General features: G+C 46.2%; 1 protein-coding gene across 1 annotated transcript in view; it reads right to left on the bottom strand.

Moving 5' to 3' along the window:
* LOC119165010 (phospholipid-transporting ATPase ABCA3) overlaps window positions 1–21,028 on the bottom strand; it is a 46,996-nt gene that overhangs the window by 19,847 nt on the left and 6,121 nt on the right. The window contains exons 4-12 of the mRNA XM_075874454.1: window positions 20,101–20,404; window positions 19,418–19,666; window positions 17,135–17,323; window positions 15,403–15,803; window positions 12,855–12,980; window positions 10,689–10,806; window positions 5,970–6,124; window positions 4,891–5,046; window positions 1,829–2,001 (exon numbers count right to left, since the gene is read on the bottom strand). Of these exons, the coding sequence (XP_075730569.1) occupies window positions 1,829–2,001; window positions 4,891–5,046; window positions 5,970–6,124; window positions 10,689–10,806; window positions 12,855–12,980; window positions 15,403–15,803; window positions 17,135–17,323; window positions 19,418–19,666; window positions 20,101–20,404 (1,871 nt within the window). The remainder of the gene's footprint in view (window positions 1–1,828; window positions 2,002–4,890; window positions 5,047–5,969; window positions 6,125–10,688; window positions 10,807–12,854; window positions 12,981–15,402; window positions 15,804–17,134; window positions 17,324–19,417; window positions 19,667–20,100; window positions 20,405–21,028) is intronic.

Consider the following 21,028-nt stretch of genomic DNA (forward strand, 5'->3'; position numbering starts at 1 on the left):
TAACTAAAAGCCGAATGCTCCTGTCTCTCATTCCTCATTAGCAGTTATTGGCATGCACATTGAGCACTATTTTTTATTGTTCAACAACGCACAGAAGAAAGCTCTTACCGGCACCACCTTGGAGGTCAAAATGTTATACTTGTTACGTGCTACATCGGCTACGAGGTATGAACGGGTGCCGCTATAAGGAGCTTTGCCCCTAAATATCGGTGAATGGTACTGTGGAGGCGCTGCGTTAGAGTACCTCCCGCGTGCAGCGGAGGCGAACGAGCGTATCAAATCACGTCACACGTGAGCACTATCTGGCAGTTATTTTGGAAAAGGAAGCGCACGTCATGCGCGCCCTCCTCGGAGGTGGTAAGGTGTAGAATGCAAGACGACGAGTAGGTGTCATTACCATGTCGTCTTAGCAAAGCGTTGGATACACTTGCCCTTTCGTACAAGCGTTGCATGGTCAGCGCAGCGTGATAAACGCTATGGTCCTTAGAATTACTTATGTATGCCTTTTATTGACGTGCTGTTATGGTACCTCAGATATGCGCTATAATTTCTTTTTAATCGACAATCGCACAAGTATGAACGCTGACTCTTGAGCAATATTAGTAGGCGCTGCGGATGGGGTCGGCCGCTCGGGGTATCGTCTGATGCCTTCTATATACCGTTAAGGGGGAAAAAAGACATTTGTACAGACAGACAGACCCCAAGAAAGACGATCGTCTTTAAAAGACGACCGTCTTTAAAGATGCCCCCACCTCCCCGAAGAGAATCGTGAGGAATTATTGCACCGAAAGTGGGTATCGTTGCCGTCAAACATTCACCTTCACCGACTTCTGCCATCGCCTTGAGGGGCGCCCAGCCAGCGAACGGCTGAGAGTGAGGAGCGAGTGGACGGGAGAGTGGAGGGCCAGCGTTCTTGCCTTGGCATTGGCATTTCAGGGTGAGCGCACATTTCTGGATGTCCTTGAGAGGCGCCCAGCCAGCAAATGGTCGAGAGTGAGGCACGAGCGGACAAGAGAGTGGGCACAGGTAGAAGAGAAAGTGAACGTGAAGAGAAGGAGCGGCGAAGCGCTGTACCAACCCTCTCCTAGACTCTCTAGGTACGCATGCCCGCTGCTGTTGCTATGGGAGAGGGAAGGAGAGCGAAGAGATAACACCTGTCGTTGCACGGACACCACGGACAGTGCCGGACGCCTGACATAGCCCGACTAGGAAATACATTAGCATTTAAAAGAGCTAAAACACTTATCACGTCTGAAATGACAGAATCAGAAAGCATTTTCTTTCTAAGGGAGGGTTGTGTAAGCGTGCCATCTCTACAGCTCACCGATGAAGAGATGTTTTACCTATGCATGTGCGAAGAATAACTTCTGTGTCGGACGATATAAATATACGTGCTGTTTCCTAATAAAGCTTGTTGAAACTCAGCGCTCATCGTCTCTGTGTTCCGTTCATTGTGTTTGCTGCGCTGCAGTGCCCTATATAATAATATTAGTTTTAGTATTTTGTTCTTGTTCTTGTATTAGTTCTTGATGTTCTTGTTCTTGTTTATGTTATTATTATTATTATTATTATTATTATTATTATTATTATTATTATTATTATTATTATTATTATTATTATTATTATTATTATTATTATTATTATCGTAATCCTTATTATTGTTATTGTTCTTGTTATTATTATCATGGTCCTTGTTGTTGCTCACCTCCAGTGTATGATTTATGAAACTGCTGTGTGACCCGTCACCACCTGCTATACGGCGGCCAGAACTCGCAAAAACTGTCACTCGTTTTCGAAGTGCTCACACATGTAGAGCGCACGCGCGCACCTGATTTGTCCGTTGGCCATGATGATGACGCGGTCCCCGAGCACGTCAGCTTCGTCCAGGTGCTGAGTGGTGAGGAAGATGGAAGAGCTGCGGCGAATCTTCAGGAGCAAGTCCCACATCTCGCGCCGGCCGTCGGGGTCCATGTTCGACGTTGGCTCGTCCATTATGATCACCTGAGCGCCGAGAGGAAGCCACCAATGCGAGATTACATCATTTCTTCAGCTCAGTGAGATGAGAAGAAGTCAGTGCTGTATGTGTTAGTGTTACGTGTGTGACTGACGCAACCATTCAATTTTCTGTTTGTCACAAACGAGCGCTCAAAAAAGTGCGCGCCTCCGAATTATAACTGCTACGTGAAATCGAGGCGCCAGACTGTCGCGACAGAAACCAGCGAAAAGAAGAAAACAAACATCTAAGGACTCCTCTGGAGCACCACCCCTCTTCGGAGGAGGCGCCGCACTACGCTGACCGACCTCCTCGCACCCATCGCCGAGCGACCTCGAGAATCATCGAGAAGGAATGCGTGAGTCACTGCCTAGTTGCGTCAGGCGTCGTGGATAGTTCCAGAAAAACCTCGCCCCTTCCCCGGCTTTGGCTGTACAGCGCGCCGACGAACCTTCCAAAACCCAGGGCGAACGTACAAATCGAGCAGCGGGTGGTGGTAAGCAGGAGATGAACGGTGTTTCTCCGCCGTGTGGCGAAGGTTTGTGTTTTTAGTGACAAAGCAGAGGAGATGAAGGGGTTTTCCACCTGCGGGTGAAGGCTTGTATTACAAGAAGGAGAAGAGTGCGTGCTTACCGCTAGTGGGCAAAGACGTGTTCTGCAGTCGCAGCGCGTGAGTGGTCGACGTGTTACAGGCGAAGAAGTTTTTTTATTGAAGCGCTGACATTTGACGACGCGAGGTACCCAGAAGAGAAACATCGGAAACAACGGAACCACAACCAGCGCCGGACTTCACAGTGCTTGCATGAGAATGGAGAATTTCTTCATCTAACCAACGCGTGAAACCCTCAGCATAAAATAAACAAATAGCGGAGCAAACACTTCCATAGAATACTGATCAACCTGGGTGAAATTTTGTCCAGATGAGTGAATGGTTCCTCGAAGAGAATCATTCAAAGTTTGTTCCAAGAACTTTGGACTGAATAAGGTTGACTAACTTTTTTAAGTCTCTAAGTGCCATAGTTTGTGCATATCAGATTGCATTGTAGCAAGCATTGTTGTTTGTGCCCATCGTTTTGAGTATATCTTGCTGTGTTGTGTACCCGTCATTTAGAGTACCTTGTGATTGGAGACATAGTGTATTGAATTATTAGCAAGTGTGCATATTTGTGTGTTGTTCGCTCCTGCCATATTTGAAAATATATTGTTGTTTTGTTATCAACTCTCGGCTCTGATTCGTTCTTTCAACCACAGCCGGTGCTCGCTGCATGACGCGCCACATAGGACCACATCTAAATTGTCCGTGCTTTCGTGGTACCATTCGGGGCATCGATACATCAGACTTGAAATTAGCCCGGCAATCGCCTCCCTAATTAATGGGACCAGTGACACTCTCGTATCCTATATGTGTGGCATTTCGACACCACAGTGAGATGCGCCTACGCTGGCCTGGTTCATCGCACTTGGCGGATCAAACCACCTGTTATCCAGAAAATTAGACGACGCAATCCACCAGGGAATGAAAAAAAGCGTTCCCAAGTGAGCCGCGCACACTAGTGATTTTCTTAAAACAGGACGAACTTCAGCTCCTCCCAGCTGACAAAGAAGGAGGTCTTGCAATGTTTGACAGAGACGAAGACCTTCAGTGAACAAGCGGCAGCTGCCGAACTGCAAGCCAGTGACTGTCCAAGTAAACGAGGTAGAAGTCACGATGCTGTGTAAGAAACTGGAGCTCACGAGACTGTCTAAACCTGTTAATGCGCCTAAGCTAGGTGTGTAGTAAACTTTTTTTCAGCGTAAGAACACATGAGCCTGAAAAGCTTTTCCCGTGTATTGTAAGCGAAAGAGATTCATAGCATTATCTAAAAAAACGATGACGCTTTCTCTTTTAGTCTTGGTTCACGTCGTCTAATTTTCTTGTAACACGCGCTAACTAGATCAACAACTTTTACTCAAGTCGGCTATCCAGATTCTCAACAGTAGAACGTTTTTCAACTGTTAACCGGGATTCAAGGCAAACTTGTTACAAGACAAAACATTCGTACAGCTACACTACACCGCGAAGCTTCAGAAAGTGCGTAGTGGAGGCCAGCAACCCAGCTATTGCGTTAGCTATCGCACGCTTGTCCCAGCGGTGGCACCCTCTCTCGAGCGACGCGGGTACCAGCCGGACGTTTCAAAAGCGTATTTCGCAATTTTAGGCGAATTATTGCGAATAGTTCTTCGTTACTTCTGTATAGCCTCTGACCTCGTCAGCTTATTGTACTAGTTTCTAGTTCGGAGCATCGTTACTTTTGGGGGGAAATGGGGTAAGGCTGCATTAAACATTGCGTTGAACACAAGATAAAATATAAATGACAAGCAGAGTCTCTTACGTGCTACGCACTCAAGATATTCGCGAGGCCGCAACATTTCGAAGAGAATGAATTTTAACGAAGCGTTCCTTAGGTTGACGACCATCCACGTGTTCCTCCGGCGTGAGCATTCAGTGCTGTCACGCCATATCCACTTTCTCGCACTACTCCATGTCATACTACAGCAGCGCCACCATATTGCGCCGATGCGAGCACCGCTACACCTTGTTTAGCTTTCAGCCCTACCACTTTCGTCGACGCTGTGCCACGCTCTATGCTGGGCTGCAGAGATAAGAATCTTTCTTCTCGTAACCACTACTTTGACAGACAGACAGACAGACAGACAGACAGACAGACAGACAGACAGACAGACAGACAGACAGACAGACAGACAGACAGACAGACAGACAGACAGACAGACAGATGGACGGACGAATGAACGGCCGCTTCGGTCCACTCATCATCATTTACTCCGTGAATATGATGCGATTTTCTTTTCCTTTTCTATATTCAAGATTCCCGATTGCTAAGACTGTTTGGTCTCACCTTGGGCGTCGCAATGATCGCCATGGCGGTGCACAGTCGTCGCTGCAACCCCGGAGAAAGGTTTGAAGCGAGCACCGTGCGGTAGTCATTGAGCCCGACGTCGCACAGGAGTCCGAACGTTACGACACGCGTCTTCGCGAACGGGATACCTTTGATCTGGCGTAAAAAAAGAAAAAAATTTAGCAGACAGAAGCTTCACTGATAACAGGAAAACTGGTACTTCGAAACTTCCAAACATTGCGCACCGACAAGCCTTCCAGAAGTATAGGTCTACGTATACTGCTGAATTTTGAGTACTGTTCTCTCTTCAGACACTTCCTCCCTCTCTCGAGTTCTCCTAATCCCGCAATTGACGCATCTGCTAGTAGAGAGCTGTTGCTCCACTGCCACGAATGTCACATGGCCGTACTCTCAAACAAAAGAGTAGCTCTCCTTCCAGTGAGGAAACCTTACAGAAATGAGGCGTGACCGCCAATCCTGGCAATCTTTAGTGGTACAAACTCACATAAGACGCTATTGTTTCTTTTCCAAGTACTTCGGGTTAAGTAAATTTTTTTATTATTATTATTGCAAAGAGTGCTCCAAAACAAACTGAAATGGCATCAAAGGTTCTCATAAACACTATAAGTTATTCTGCGACATATAATATAACGGAGCAAAACTTTAGTTAAAGATCCATTAAGACCATTAAGATCCATTCCGCAACAAGAGTATTAATTTGATTCACTTCACAAGAAGAGTACTCCATTTTATCCTGAGCATACGGCAAAGATGACTGCGGCAGCTGGCGGAGCAGATCTCAACCACGCCCTTTCTCCTACGTTGCCTCCGGGATCAGTTTCGGCGTCACGACGAAATAAAATGTTAAGCTAAGAAATACTTCAGGGCACATGAACTCCGACGTGCGAGTGCCGCAACTCGTGTGCATGTGACCGTATGTGTAACACACAAACTCGTATCAACACTGTTTTTGTGTTTACAAATGTGAGGCGTTATAGCGAACCACGATACGGGTGGTATGATCTCGTTTTGCGAGGGGAAGAGGAGATTGCAGCGACGCTGAGATAGAGACAACGTACAATGGCGAAATACATGAGGTGCTCTTCGACGGTCAGGTCGTCGATGAGAATGTTGTACTGGGCGCAGTATCCGAGGCTGTCTCGCGCGTCTCTGGTGCACGTCTTGATGTCGTAGCCGCCCACGAGCACGACCCCCGACGAGCAGTCCAGAAAACCTGCCCCACGGTAGAACAGGTCACGCGATGTGCGTTTTAAGAAAGATCCCATGCTACGTTTCCCATTCTCAAAATATTCAGTATTACTGGCGCACGCTTCTACTTCGTTTGAACATAAGTGACAAAGTGCCAAGCAACAAATTCAGTGTCGACATAGCGTAGTACAACATGCCCTGCCAAGAATAATAAGGTAAAACTAATTGACGGTGACTATCATGCGTGGATTTCGCATGTGCTCTCGCATAACCTCTGCGCCAACAACCTTTGCGAAAAAAAACATTGTGAAGGATAACTCCAGCGTTTATACTCGAAGCTCGCTATCTTGCATAAATGTGAAACACAGGCATGATGCGACAATTAGAAATAAATATTTGCGTTCTTTGTTTTCTTTAGCTTCAAAATATGTCAATTTACTGAGCCGTTTATACGCGACAAAGTATTAAACTGCTTACATTTGTACCACCCCTTAACAAGCATATGCATTATTATAGGAATATTGAAGCTGTCAGGAGGCATTGAAAGCTCAGTCTTTAGCTGTATAAAGAAATGCAACGCTATAGATGAGGTAAAACTAACTATTCTCTGCTCAGAAAACAATTTACTGAGAATTTTCGGAACATCAAGCGTAATAAACACCACAGCATGCCACATACACGGGCAAGAATAGTGCACATAATTTAGCGCTGCTTATCACTTTTGTCGTAGCTGTACAATCTTACCAAAACACTCATGAGGACAGCAAATTTTGTGCTCTTACAAGATAACGTTGGTGCCTGTAAACGGCAACGTTACCAGCAAGGTAATATCCTTGACCCTATGCTACACATGCCGAGGTATCTGTAGGTATCTGTAGGCAGGTTTTTCCTAGCACAAGTTAAGTGCCACAAAATTTTGAGAAGCATCTACCACTGCCCCGCTAAAAATTGTCCGTGTGCATAAACGAACGTTTCACAGAAATTTAGCACATTTACACTTCTCAGCACTGGCTGACTGATGTGTGGCGCAACGAAAGATGTGGCGCAAAATAGTGTGACGAGGCGCAATCAACAAGCACGTGGACAATCACAGACAAATACACTTCATCGATCAGAGAAATTATGATGCTGATGATGATGTTGATGATGATGATAATACTTTAATAATACTTTATTCATCAAGCGTGAACATGGAAAAGTGCATGGGTACAGATTCACTGGGAGGTCCCAAGGTAAGAACCGCAGGCGGGACCTCCCACGGAAAAAAAAAAAAAAAGGTAATCATCAACCAACACTGAAATACATTGTCAGCAAATAAACACAGCATAAACACAGCATAAAAAGAGAAAGAGGAAAAAAACAAAAGGAAAACAAAAAAACCATTAGAATAATAAGCAGCAACACTAAAAAACAAGGAATACATCGTCAATCTATTTAAAAAAATGTGGATATGAATACCACAACAAAAAAGACATGATAATACAGTTACAATTCAATCAAACAGAAGGGCCTAACAAGAAAGTCTTTAGTTTGGATTTAAAAACGCAAAGTGATTTAGAAGATTTAATATCAGAGGTAAGTGAATTCCAGAGCGAAATGGCCGAGAATAGAATCATTTGTTTGCCGTAGTTATGATGATGCCCTAAACGAATGGCTCGCACCCACTCTGGGGGATTGGCCAAGAAACGATTATTTAGATAGTGGATGGCATATTGCTTTTAAATCAAACAAATTTTAAAAATTTAGAAGAATTCAAATTTTAATAATTTAGACGTTTGCAGTCAAAACCTCCTTGATTCGACTAAGAATCTTTGTACGGCATAACAGATATCCTGGTGACAATGAGCTAATGTGGAGGCTCCCAAGGAGAGAATATTAGAAATAATGAAATCCAATCTAATCCAATTAAAAGCAGCTTTAGGAATATTTTTCCTCGGTGGCTTGAAGCGAGTACACGATACAAAATAATGGTCGATTGTTTCGTCCTTGTTACAGAACGAGCAAAAAGGGGAAGAAGCCAGACCAGCTTTACGCATATAGTAATGTAGTTTTGGCACTCTACAGCGTAATTTCGCAAAAAATAACTTCTTCGCGTGTTGACCAGAACTTCCTACGTCAAGGGAACAAAAGGCGTCGATATTCGTTTTGGTGAGTGATTAATGTTTTACCAGAGTCTTCAAATATGGCACGCCTTCAAAATCTGTCCCGTACGTATTTTGAGTGCCAATGTGGGAACCCAGATCAATTGGATTAAACATATATGAGTTGAGACCAGAAAATGAAACGTGCGTGATACATACGAGTCACTATTGGAGGCGAGTGCCTAACACAAAGGTAATGAATCAGTAACTATGGCCACACTTGAGGCTGACGGGCTGAGCTTTCTTAATTCCATATTCACCGCCATAAGTTCTGCTAAAATACTGACAAGAAATAGGGTAGTCTTAGTGAAAAGGACCAGTTGAAGGTTTCAGAGAAAATGCCAATGCCGGATTTCTCTTCAGATTGCGAGGCATCTGTACCTATATTTATTATATTTATGTCTTCTGAATGCTGTTTCAGAAGGCCATTTATTAGATCTGTCGACAAATGTTTTGCATGGTTTGGATATATATCGTCAAAAATGATTTCGAGATTGTGCCTTGCATTGATAATAGAAGGGATTGCACACAGTTTAACATCTAATGGACCAACGAGTGATTGTACGTATCCCTCCGGTGGAATCTGAAACCGAGGCCAATAACATGAAAAAAATAACGCTGGCTGGTGCATAAAAATAATATTTACTTTTATAGGGCACTCCCAAAGCTTCAAAAATGTTTGTACCGTTAGTATTCTAAATCGGCACAAAAGAGAGGGCAAACTTGCCTCTAAGCACAGGACATTATTGGCGACGAATTTCGGTAATCCAAGATATAACCTTAGAGCCTCTCTTTCCAGGATTACCAACCAGTACACGCAGTTTATAAGCTGGAGAACCCGAATATGAAACACATCCAAATTTGAAAAAGGGGTGTAGGTACATTTTGTATATCGTAGTTAGTGAACCTCTCCGCATCCCCGATCGACTGTTGCATAGACTTCGTAGGATTCCTAGCACCCGTATTTCCTTTCTTGGCCATGTATCCAATGCTACGTCGTCTTCGTCCTTGTCCTCTGTCCTCGCCATTGGCACATGCGCGCGACGACACGCATGCTGCTCAATTCGAGAACATTAGAGAGTTTTAGTACTGCGGAATGGTGCTACATACGCATCACGCAAGCGCCTTGCGTTACGTGGCGTCATTTGCCACCAATCGGTTTTTAGTACGCCGTAGTACCCGCGTACCTAACGAGCGTGAAGCGTGTTGCGTCGTCTGGTGGATCAAAATAGAAGCACGTGTTGTTGACAGCCAATGTGAGCCAATCCAAGTGTTATAGCCAGATTATGGCCATATTTTAAGCCACAGAACCGGTCGGTGCTTGCCTTCGATGCCGCCATTTTGCAAAACGAAGTCTCGCGCTGTCGCGAACTTGTTCGAGAGCGGCGCGATCACCTCATACGCATCTCATGCGTGCGTACGTAGCGGCTGCGTACGTAACGCGATACGTACGCGTTGCGGTCTGCGCATGCGCACTACGCAGAACGTGGCATCCTTACGTACGCAACGCCGCCACGTACGCAGCGTACGCAGTACTAAAGCTCTCTATTAAAGGGAGCGTACGCACGGAATTTAGAGAGAATTTCGGAACCCTTTTCTCGAGAATCCCGTGAATTTCTGCGCATTTCGTCAAAACTTGGTTGTCACCTCTGTGCCTTGTGCTACAGTTCTCCGCTTATCATCCCCCAGAGTGCATGCCATTAGCACCATTGGTAAATGGCGGTGCTTTTTGATTGCGACTTTCACAAGTAATCACCTCTCGTTCGAAGGAACCATGTGAGAGCTCCGCCACACGGAAGTATAATGTTCACCCGGGGTTGATAATACCACGCTTTGTTTGAATACATAAAGTTAACAAAGAATTTGTATATTGCCACACGAGCCCCTTACTATGTTTTACGTCACCGGCCTTTTTCAAGGGTAGACATTGCCTTACGCAAACCACGCCTAAATGTCTGAGAGCATTCCAGATAATTTTAGCAGAATATGCTATGCTTGAGCTCACAAACGCGAACAGATTAGTTCATTGTCAAACAAACGCGGGCACCAGTGATAATGCTCGAATGCATGCCGCATGTATAAATGCTGTGCCTTGCCGCATACCAGTTGATCGAAAGCCGACACACTGTTCGGCGTTATCAGCGCTAGTGCACACTGCTGCAATCCGACGTCACATACACAGGCCACAAGCACAGCCCAAATAAATAATTTCATCTGGGACATACAGACATCCGCCATCGTTAACGTCACGACCACGTGACAATGTAGTCAATTTCTTCTTGAACACTATCCAGAGATCAATAAGTGATTGCCATCCCCAAATACAGCAGCACCTGATGCAGCGCAAAATTCGTGCATGTACGTATGTACATTGATGCTTGAACGTGCATGTACGCACGTTCAAGCAACTGGGACCGCTCAGTGTCCCATGACTTGACAATGCCTCACCTGTAATCATGCTGAGGAGCGTCGTTTTCCCGGCGCCGTTGTGGCCGAGAAGCACGGTGATATGGTTCTCGAAAACGCGAAAGTTGACATCCTGGACGGCCACCACGCCGTCGTAGTCCTGCGGCCCCCCACACGGAAGCAACGAGCAAAGGGCATATATCGTGAGGCTAACGAACTCAATGAGAAATGCAGACTTTTTCTATTCGAGCGTAAACTGTAGCCCAGGTGCGGCGACGACACGCTGATACAATACTTTGAGCATCGGTGTGTTTATCATAATGAAGAATAATAGGTAGCTCACATAGGAGAGCGAGCAGAGGGAAAGGGGGCGCAGGGGAAGTGGTGCCTCAATCCCTCCCCATCCCTAATCATCTAAAAACGAGGGGCCAATTTTGTTGACGCCCCCTCCCAGAATTGCGGTCTAATGGCTATTTAACACACCAGTACTCGCAGGGAGTAGGGAACCAATCTCAGATCATTGCGAACAGCATTGCGACATTTTCTCTGTTCAATTCCTTGCAGTGATTGTTTCTTTTCGGACTCGACAACGATCAAAGAAGGGCGGGAAGGGTGCTGTAATAAAAGATGCTCACTTCCACCTCCCTACAGCCACAAAAAACAAATGGCAAACACTGCTCATACTCTCTTGAGGAGTGTCGACTCCTCAGGACAATATGTGAATAAAGTTCGTTGGCTGACTGACTGGCTGCCCATACTTACGATAGCTTGCCTTGCCATTTATTTTTCCGCCATGCACAGAACAGCCCTGAAAATCCGCGGGAATTTTGACGGCGAAAATCTGCACTGCTAGGGATTTGTACCCGGATGTAGTGCTGCTTGTTGCCGTTTTAAAGGGCCAGTAAACGACCACGCGACCCAAAATGAGCGATTAAGCGTAACTGCGCACTCGTACTATTGCGAATGCACTTCCCGAGGTTTTGCAGCACTGCTTCCGAGATCGGTGCACATTTGAGCGAGCGACTGCTGTCGTCATGGCATGACGCCATGATGTCATAATGATTTCACTGATTTCAGCAACTTGTTACATCATAATTAAGTCAACCGGAGTCGTGCCATGATTTCTCGTGCATCTCGTCGTGCTGACGCTGATGCCACCCATAAGCGTGCGCAGGATTCCCCCTTCAGGAGGGCGAGGCTCTTCGCAGCACCACCCCCCTCACCCAACTGAGTCAATGTATAGAGCAGACTTTGCGCCCCCCTGCCCCCCCCCCTTGCACAAGCCTATGATGCCACCAACGGTCAGTTGTCGTGTTTGATGAAGCGCCTAATGCTTTCGCCTTGAAGGGACAATATAGTTAAGAATAATTTGGTTTAGATTGGTGAATGTTAACCTCGAAACTTATGTAGTTAATTTCACGATCGTAGCTATAACATGAAAGGTTGAAATTAAGGTCGAAGTCTCCGTTCTAAATTTCGCGTCGGAATTCTCCGCGCGTGATTTCACAGATTTCATAGTGCATTTTTTTGTATTTTGGCTAGATTTGCGCAACGAGCTGTCCTGAAACTGAGAAGTGAATGGATGCGAGCTTGTTAGTGCGGTTCCTTAAGAAGAAACACGGGGCTAATTCAAACACGCAACAAAAAAAAACTCCCCACACACGGACGGCGCAGCCAGTGTCCGCTCTCATGGGACGTTTCTTTTTCAGTGTTTAAATGAGCGCCGATTTTTTTTTTTTTTTCAGACGGCTTCTGAAACTTGGTATGTTAAGGTTACGGCCTGCTCAAATGACCATTTTACCTCATATTAAAAACGGTGTGAGTTCTACTGACACTATCAAACTTGTGACGTCATGGCGTTTGATGTGGGAACTTCAGTGACATTACCAGCAGCATTTCTCCTCGCACGTTTCATCGCTAGGCAACCGTCTTCTCACAGAGAGCCTGCAGATTCTGGTACTGTGAAAGAGTAATTTACTAACAGGAGAAAAAATCCGTTTTCAGTGGCCCCTTTAATAGATTGATTGGTGGAGTTAGTTGACGAGGCGAGCTTGTATACTGATGAAGAATGTCCACGCGGCCAAGCACAGCAGAGCCCGCTCTCACTCAATCGCAACACCGGTCACTCTCCTCCTCTCCTTCCGCAGGCGAATACGCGTTGGTGCATCTGCACCGCTACAGCACACATTCTGCGGAGAAGAGTTCTACCTTGCTCAGATTGAGAACCTCGATGGCCGGTGCGTGTTCCCTGGGCTCGTCCTCAAAGTTTTGCATTTCTCTGGCGGTCTTTGGTGGGGCCTCAACGAACGAGACGCTCGGAATCCAGTACTTCATCTGCATACAGCGAAAACACAACACACGACCGAGCATAATTGACTAACTCGTTTTGTTTCAACGGCAAAGTGATACCGCTGTTTTTAGGTTTTGTTGTACTAGAAATTGTTTGAACAGAATAAATAAGTACTTTGGCTTGAAATCATTAGAATAAAAAAAAAGATATTAGCCCTATACTAGAAACCTTTTTGCTATATTTGCCATTTCCCTGCCATGGCGGTCTAGTGGCTAAGGTACTCGTCTGCTGACCCGCAGGTCGCGGGTTCAAATCCCGGCTGCGGCGACTGCGTTTCCGATGGAGGCGGAAATGTTGTAGACCCGTGTGCTCAGATTTGGGTGCACGTAAGAACCCCAGGTGGTCGAAATTTCTGCAGCCCTGTACTACGGCATCTCTCATAATCATGTGGTGGTTTTGGGACGTTATAGCCCAGATATCAATTAATCAATTATACTTGCCATTCTTTCTTTTTATGTTACTGTACATTGGTCCTACTTTTGTGTAGCAACATTCTTTTTGATGACATTCTAAATTTTTCTTACGGCGTATTGACGCCCCTTACCAAATGTCTTTGCGATGCCTGCAATTTATTTGTAAATAAATAAATAAACTTCGTGTGCACTGTCCTTGAGTATTGCGCCGTCACAATCGGGTCGTGCCGCTGGGGGCGCTAGCGGAAAAGTACGCAGCACTCAATGATATAAACGCGACATTTTTAGGAAGTTATATGTAGTACACGCAACTTACTTTTGTTTCGACCGCATTCAGTTAGTGTCTGTCATATCAGCGTGTTTTTTTTTTTACTCGAATGCTTACGTCACAACCGAGGTTAAATTCTGCAGCCATGTTCGTAGCGATATAACCTTGTCATCTCGAGCAGTTGCGTATATCAGTAAAAAAAAAACATTCGAATACCATACTGAGTTGAAAGCTAGCAAAAAAATTCTCGTGCATGTGATAACAAAAGATCTGAAGGCCCAGTTCAATGTGTGAGCACTGTACATTATGGAGAAAAGAGCAGGGTTAATTTCCCAAGTCCAAACAGCACCCCTATTAATGTATCCTCGTCAGTACATTCAAACAAACTTACCAAAAATTGTTTGCTTACTTCGTTCACTGATAATAATTTGCCGGCTTCAGGACTCATCCACGGTACGTGATTAGAATATCAGCATCTAATTTTGGCAACGAAGCTCCCGGAAATAAGGACCGACTCAAAAAGTTCTGCCAATCAGCTGCCTTCTGGTGTGCTGAGAATATTTTTTCACAAGCCACCTAGCTCAGGAGTCCTTTCCTTTTTGAAACAATGGGGCTGAGGGGGGAGGGGGGACAGGCGAAGCGTGGCTAGTGTGTGCTTGACGTACTTCTTTCTTTTCTCTTCCTTTCTTTCCTTTTTTTTCACTTCTCTTTTCCTTCTTCTTTTTCTTCTTCTTTTTTTTCCTTTATTTCACATTGCACCATTTTCAAACATTTTCCATTCTTCATGCCAGGAATTGGACTTTAATTAAAGCACTTAGCCCCGCAACGCTTCATTTCTTACAGGCAGCAATGGCAGTAAAGTCTTCGTATCTAGACAACCATGACACGTGGCAACGCGAATTGACAAGTGACCTCAATAAAAAATAAAGACTGCCCTATCAGAAACGGTCGATCACCGACAAGCCCACAGTGCCGAGAGCATCTGCTATTGGGAAAAAGGTGCATGCAAACACGCACGTGCCCCGCCGCGGTTGTCTAGTGGCTAAGGTACTCGGCTGCTGACCCGCAGGTCGCGGGTCAAATCCCGGCTGCGGCGTCTGCATTTCCGATGGAGGCGGAAATGTTGTAGGCCCGTGTACTCAGATTTGGGTGCCCGTTAAAGAACCCCAGGTGGTCAAAATTTCCGGAGCCCTCCACTATGGCGTCTCTCATAATCATATGGTGGTTTTGGGACGTTAAACCCCACAAATCAATCAATCAATCAATCAGCAAACACGCACGTCGCTATCGCACCTTGGACATCCGAATTTCTATCGCCCGCGCCGAGTTTTTCACGTACAGCGCTGCCTCTGAAATCTACAGCCAGCTTTCCTTCCAGTAAAGCGCGATATGCGTGGGTTTTCATGGATGTGTGAGCTCGTTCACGGCATAATTTTTTTATTAACAGGGCCTCACTATATGTGAGGCCACACGGGACGGCTCTATGCCCTCCCATAGCAGAGTATGATTGCACTGCGGTATCTGTCAAATGGGGCTAGCGGTAAGGCTATTAGAGGACCTAGTACTCTAAATTGTTACCCACTTTTTCTAAACACACTTGCGGGACAATGTGGTGTCGCTATAACGTGTCAGGCCCATCGGACGGCTTTCAGCTTTCCCATATATAGAAGAGTACCATGTACTCTAATTCGGTAACCATTTTTTGTTTCTAAACAAGACCCTCACTTTGAATGGGAACAAGTACGGCTTAGTGATCCCCGGACCGACGGGCAACACGTTGTCCAGGTACCACACCAGGAATACTATGGTGAAGTCGCAGAGGAAGCCCACGAAGAGGATCTCGGCCAACGTTATGTTGTCGGGAGTGGCAGCGCGGTCGTAGAAGTTGCGCCAGTTCGCACCGTCAGGGACTGCGCCGTGAGAGAAGGCCGCGAACGCGTAAGAAGTGTGTGTGCTTTCAATGCAAGTGGAACGCCTACAAAGCATCCCAACACCCCACCATGTGCTACAGCGATTGAACAGCGAGCACTGTTTTGCAGGAAAATTGCGACATGTCCCTGCGGAAGGCCAATACAAGGGGCTGTAAACCATGGTGGGGTGTTGACCTCCAAAACTAATGACACAACCTGCATCAACGGACGTGACATATGTTTCATTGGGCACAAAGTACATCGTTGGTTTGACATATCAAATACATATATCTACATTATGGTCAGAATGATCTATACGTTTAGGACGTATGCTTACTCTATACATACATATACATTGGAATAGTTGTACATAGATCCATTTAAATAAAGTTGTACATAAATTGTTCATTTCAAGATAGTTGTATGCAGATTGTTCATTAAAGAATACATGTTGCTGGAATAAGACAATTGTGAGCTAATACTGTCCTCAACACCAAGAAAAGCAATAAAGACGCAGCTATGTATACCAGCGTAGTGAAACACAAACGTATATGGATCAATTATGATTAAATTAGAAGAAACGCTTGACGACGGCATTTTCTAACCTCTGTCTTGCAAACCATCCAGGTATATAAAGACAATTTTGAGCAGCAGTTTTTCCTCTCTCTTTTAATGTCTTTAATATATTCATTCCAAGAAATTAGGAGTATATTTACTGTTGGTCGCTCCCAGAGAGTGCCAGAACCGCATTACTCTTTTCAACGTTGCCACTAATCAAGCGCCGTGACATCAAGCTCGAAATGCTTGCAAGGATGTCGCACTGTTTGTTTCCGGCTATTGAACGCTGCCTTGTATCTGCACGCACAGCTTTCCTCCACATGCCATGCAAGCATGTCACGCAATCGCAAGCCATGCAAGCGTCACGCCCCGACACGCTGCAAACGGGTACGTGTAATCGGGCCTCAAGTTCTGAATGCGAAAAGACGATCAGGCACATTTTACCTGCAATGCGTACGAGTGACCCGTGTGAATTCAAAGATGCATGGCGCATGACCAACTGCAATCCATAGGCCTGTCCATCATCATAGTATGGTTAATCATCATCATCAGCCTGATTACACCCACTGCAGAACACAGGCCTGTACATGTTTCTACAGTTACCCATCTTAGTATCACCTAGCTGTCCACTCAATTTTCTGTCTTTCCCTCGCGAGTTTGCCTTCTTCTGGAATTCAGTTACCCTTATTGACCAGTGGTTTTCTGGCATCCAACGTACCCCACCTATGTCTATTTTTTCTTTATTTCTGCTATGATGTTCTTATGACCCGTTCGTTGTTGCCGGGTCCACTATCATGCCGTTCATGCCAATTTTGACGCCGACATTCTGACAGGTATCTGCCGGGCTGGGTTGAAGCATTCTGGAAACGGAAACGGTCTCAGCCAATCTTCACGCCAATAAACGACACCGCATGCGTCCTCAAGCGAACGCTGAGTAAGTGTGCGTTAGGCGTGCGTTCCAAATGTAACTATACTCGAACAGCTCGTACCAAACTTCTCGAACCGCTCCAGGACTCTGAAACTCCAGTGGAGGCTCATGCCGGGAAAGATGCAAGTCCACAGCTTGTGATCACGCTGTATGTAGTAGTAGCCCTCGCCGTCGGCTTGCTCCAGCGTCAGGAAGGGCATCACGCAGCTGAAGGTCCAATAGATCATGGCGCCGGCCACGGCGTACTGGGCTGCAACGCACGAATCGAGCGTTGTGGGAGATCGAAAAAAAAAATAAACGTGGTTGATGGCTCTTTCTAGAAATTGGTAGAACACGAAAGTAAAGTGCGTTTTCACAGAGATAGTTGAGCGTTTATTGTGCTTTGCTTCCACACAATGGCGAAGAAATGAATGCTACAGCAACAAATTGCGAAGTCATGCTAACAATCACAAAAATCTCGAAACTTGCAGCGTGCACCTCAAACAAAAAACACGAAACGAGCATACACAGGCCATGCGAGGGCTAACAACTGTCACAGCTCGACACTTAAAGCGCGCTATTCAAACAGACAGAAAGACGCGCGAACCGAACGCAAAACTCTGAACCGGACAAGCGCGAAAAACTTTTACAATTTTTACTTTGTGTGCTCGTAGCGTACTCCTTTCGTAACGCGGCCGTGGCAGCGAGCGAAGTGAACTTCATGCTCTCCCGAATCACGAGACTGATAAGCACGCACCGGAGAGACCACGCTCCGTGGAGGCGGCGCTCATTGAAACGCTAGAGGCTAGAAGCGACGACCGCCCTACGCAAGACCTTTTAGCGCCATCTCGTTACTGATGACAAAAAACACGCTGAAGAGACGCAGCTCTGAGAATCGTCAAGCAGTAAATGATGTATATAAATGGCATGTCGTTAGCATGCTCAACAACGTATGCTTCGTGGCCTAGTTATTTGAGCCACGCGTTGCGGAATGAGAGGTCACTGATTCGACGTCCCGCGGCATTGCCTCATCTACTCTTTTTCTTTGCAATCTATTAGTATATTTTACAACGTTATACCTGTAATGGAAGTACGTCCCCGGAGGCGTGGTGGATACTCGAATAAAACACATTCGTGTTGAAAACATAGTCTGTGCCGACTACGATGCGCAACGTAAATAATAGACACACAAAACAACTAATAGGACAACGCGGCTTCATATCGTAATGCGCAGTGCTACCTCCTAACAGCTTCCATCCTCCATGCCGGGAATAGATGGTTTTGAGATTAAAAGCGTTCTGTCCTAACAAAACTTCCGGTCACCTCATTTACCAGCTCCCAAAGTCAAAACTGAAAGGACGTTTTTTTCACATTTCTTCAAGAGTAAGGAAAGTCTCCTATTAGTTTTTGAGATAAAAAGAACTTGCGTAATGTTTAGGGGAATCTTTTACAACTTTTATGACGCTCAAAAGCTCAGATATTTGAATATGGTTCGCCAAATAAGGGAATGAAAGTGTAGAAAATGAGTGGGCTATTTTCTAACGCTCTTCTTACCCACCGATGTTAATGAGGCAAAGCGGTGTGAAAAAGCGGATTCCATCAAGGCCCTGTGTTTGTAAACAGTGAAAGGGTCCATCGGACCCTCAAGCAGCGAGTTACACTTGAGTGATACAGGAAACGATGTCTGCCAAGCGTTCATATACAGGCAACAATGAAGTACGGTAGCGTCAAAAAATAATTAATCTTGATAACCTAAACGAAAGATCATATTGCAGTATCAGAAATGACTGATCAACGACAATCATTCGATATCTTTCTCAAAACCATGACTTAATATCGGAGAATGGCACACACACGCGCGAAACCGGCACACCTTCGGGGGCAGCTCTCATTTATAGTAACTAGTCCAGCTCACCTACGGCCATGCCCGCACCGTCTGCCAACTCACGAGAACGCTTGATTAGGTTCTGCTGAAGATCATCCTACTAAATCGGGTCCTGCCGTTAAGATCCTGCTGTGGTTAGATCCTGCTGAGAAGAAGTAGTTTCGTTTCCAGTGGAAAGCAAATAGCACGGCTGTGCCCGACAATGAAGAGCAGGTGGTCCGAGTTTCTTTGGGCGAAACTAACCTATCTTTAGGTCGTAATTATAACCGTGCGCAGGGTTACCCTTCAAGGGGAAGGGGAGGATATTTTTCGCAGCGCCTCCTTCCCTCTTTAAGTCAATGTATGCCGCAGACTTTGTCCCCCTGTTAAGTGACTAGAGCAGCGGCCGCTGGCCTATAGCCGCAACCGACTATGACCACGCGAAGATTATGGAGCGCCACAGCTGGACGACACAGCGGAGTCCCACTCCCGGGCACTCACCGCTGCCAAAGAACATGGAGAGGAATATGGCGTGCATCTGGCAGTTGCTGCAGAAGCCCAGCAGGATGGTGAACAGCAGCATCGGATCGCTGAACTGGATGAAGGCGCGGCCCTCGTTGTTCCGCTTGACGCTTACGAAGAGCATCATCAGGGTGACGGTGATGAGGTGCATGAAGAATCCGCTCAGGTAGTGGCTCAGCCAGTACACCCAGTCACTCAGCCCCATCAGGCGATGCATCTCCTTCATACCTGCGAGGAGTGGCGAGTGGCGTTGGCGTGGACGAGCAAAGCTACAAAGCCTCGTAGTCAAGAGTCCGACGGAATCCCGTCTGGTTGGGTACAAACATAGTGCAATAAAACAAAAACACCAAACAAGGTAAAAATCACAAAAATTTTTTAAAAAGACGTTTCGGCTTCCTACATAGGAGGCTTGTTCACAACGAGGCTCCCTATTCATTAAAAATGTTACACAAGTAAACATATCAGAGTAATAATTTTTGTGTACACATGCCTACCACCAAAAAAAAACAACAATAGCACTTGTCAAATGGGTGCAGCAGTGCTACAAGTGTAAAATGGGTGCAGCAGTGCTACAGGGCAGCGACTTTTTAAAAATGGAAGGGGCTCGGGCCCCTGTGCCACTCCCCTCCCCGACTTTAATCCCGGGCCCCTCACTCACGTACCACTCGCCTTCTCGTCGACGAGGAGGGCGACGAACAAGGAGAAGGGAACCAGCATGCCGATGCAGAAGCGGGTGAGCACCAGGGCGTAGTTTTTGTTGTCCTTGTACTCGTAGTACGCCGGGTAGGGAAACCGCTGCAGCTTCACATTGTCCAGCTGGTACTCGTAGCCGAAGCGCTCCGCCTGGAGCAGAAGGTGATGATGCTGCAACGCCCCCAGCACCGGCAGCAGTACGTTAATCTCGGGGAACCGCTCTTCGGCCACAGGTCCTTCCGGCTGGGACACGAGTCGCTGAGGGTACAGCACCTGCGTACCACGAGACGGGGGGACGCGATGGGTCGCACATTGCGGCATTTCGCTGAAATATGGGGACCCGCCATTTTACCGCGAAAGCCAAGGGCGTCGGCAGGGTGGTGCATAAGGGACGCCGCTTCCCTCAGGCATCGACAGCACTTGCCCTCACCAAAACTACACAAGCGCTCTCCCCCTCCTCCAGCCGCGATGCAACTCGGATTTGCAACCGCCAAGACGACATCCTGCCGAGGTTTATGACGAAAGCTGTAATTATGAGATGACAACAACCAAATCTGGTGGCATAGTTGGCTGCCGCCGCCGTCACCTGTGCCTGTAAACACTATCGCCACAACAAGAAATAATATCCAGTACGAAGTGGTATTTCAGAATAAGTGCCTTTTGAAAGAGGAAATGGAAGATATAAGGGCAGTTCCGTTACTGCCTCTCTCTCAATGGAGGGTACTTCCACAGTTATGCGCAGGGGGTGGGGGTAAGGGGGATTAAAAAAGGATAGAAAGGAATTAGAGGTACAGAGATAGAGAGAGGAGCACCCAAGTCTTCTGCATGGTTGTCAAGTATTCTACCACATAGTCACACCGGAGCTCAAAACCCTTTCACAAAACGACCTTATCCAGG

The sequence above is a fragment of the Rhipicephalus microplus genome, chromosome 9 (assembly GCF_043290135.1).
Source record: "Rhipicephalus microplus isolate Deutch F79 chromosome 9, USDA_Rmic, whole genome shotgun sequence".
Classification (NCBI taxonomy): domain Eukaryota; kingdom Metazoa; phylum Arthropoda; class Arachnida; order Ixodida; family Ixodidae; genus Rhipicephalus; species Rhipicephalus microplus.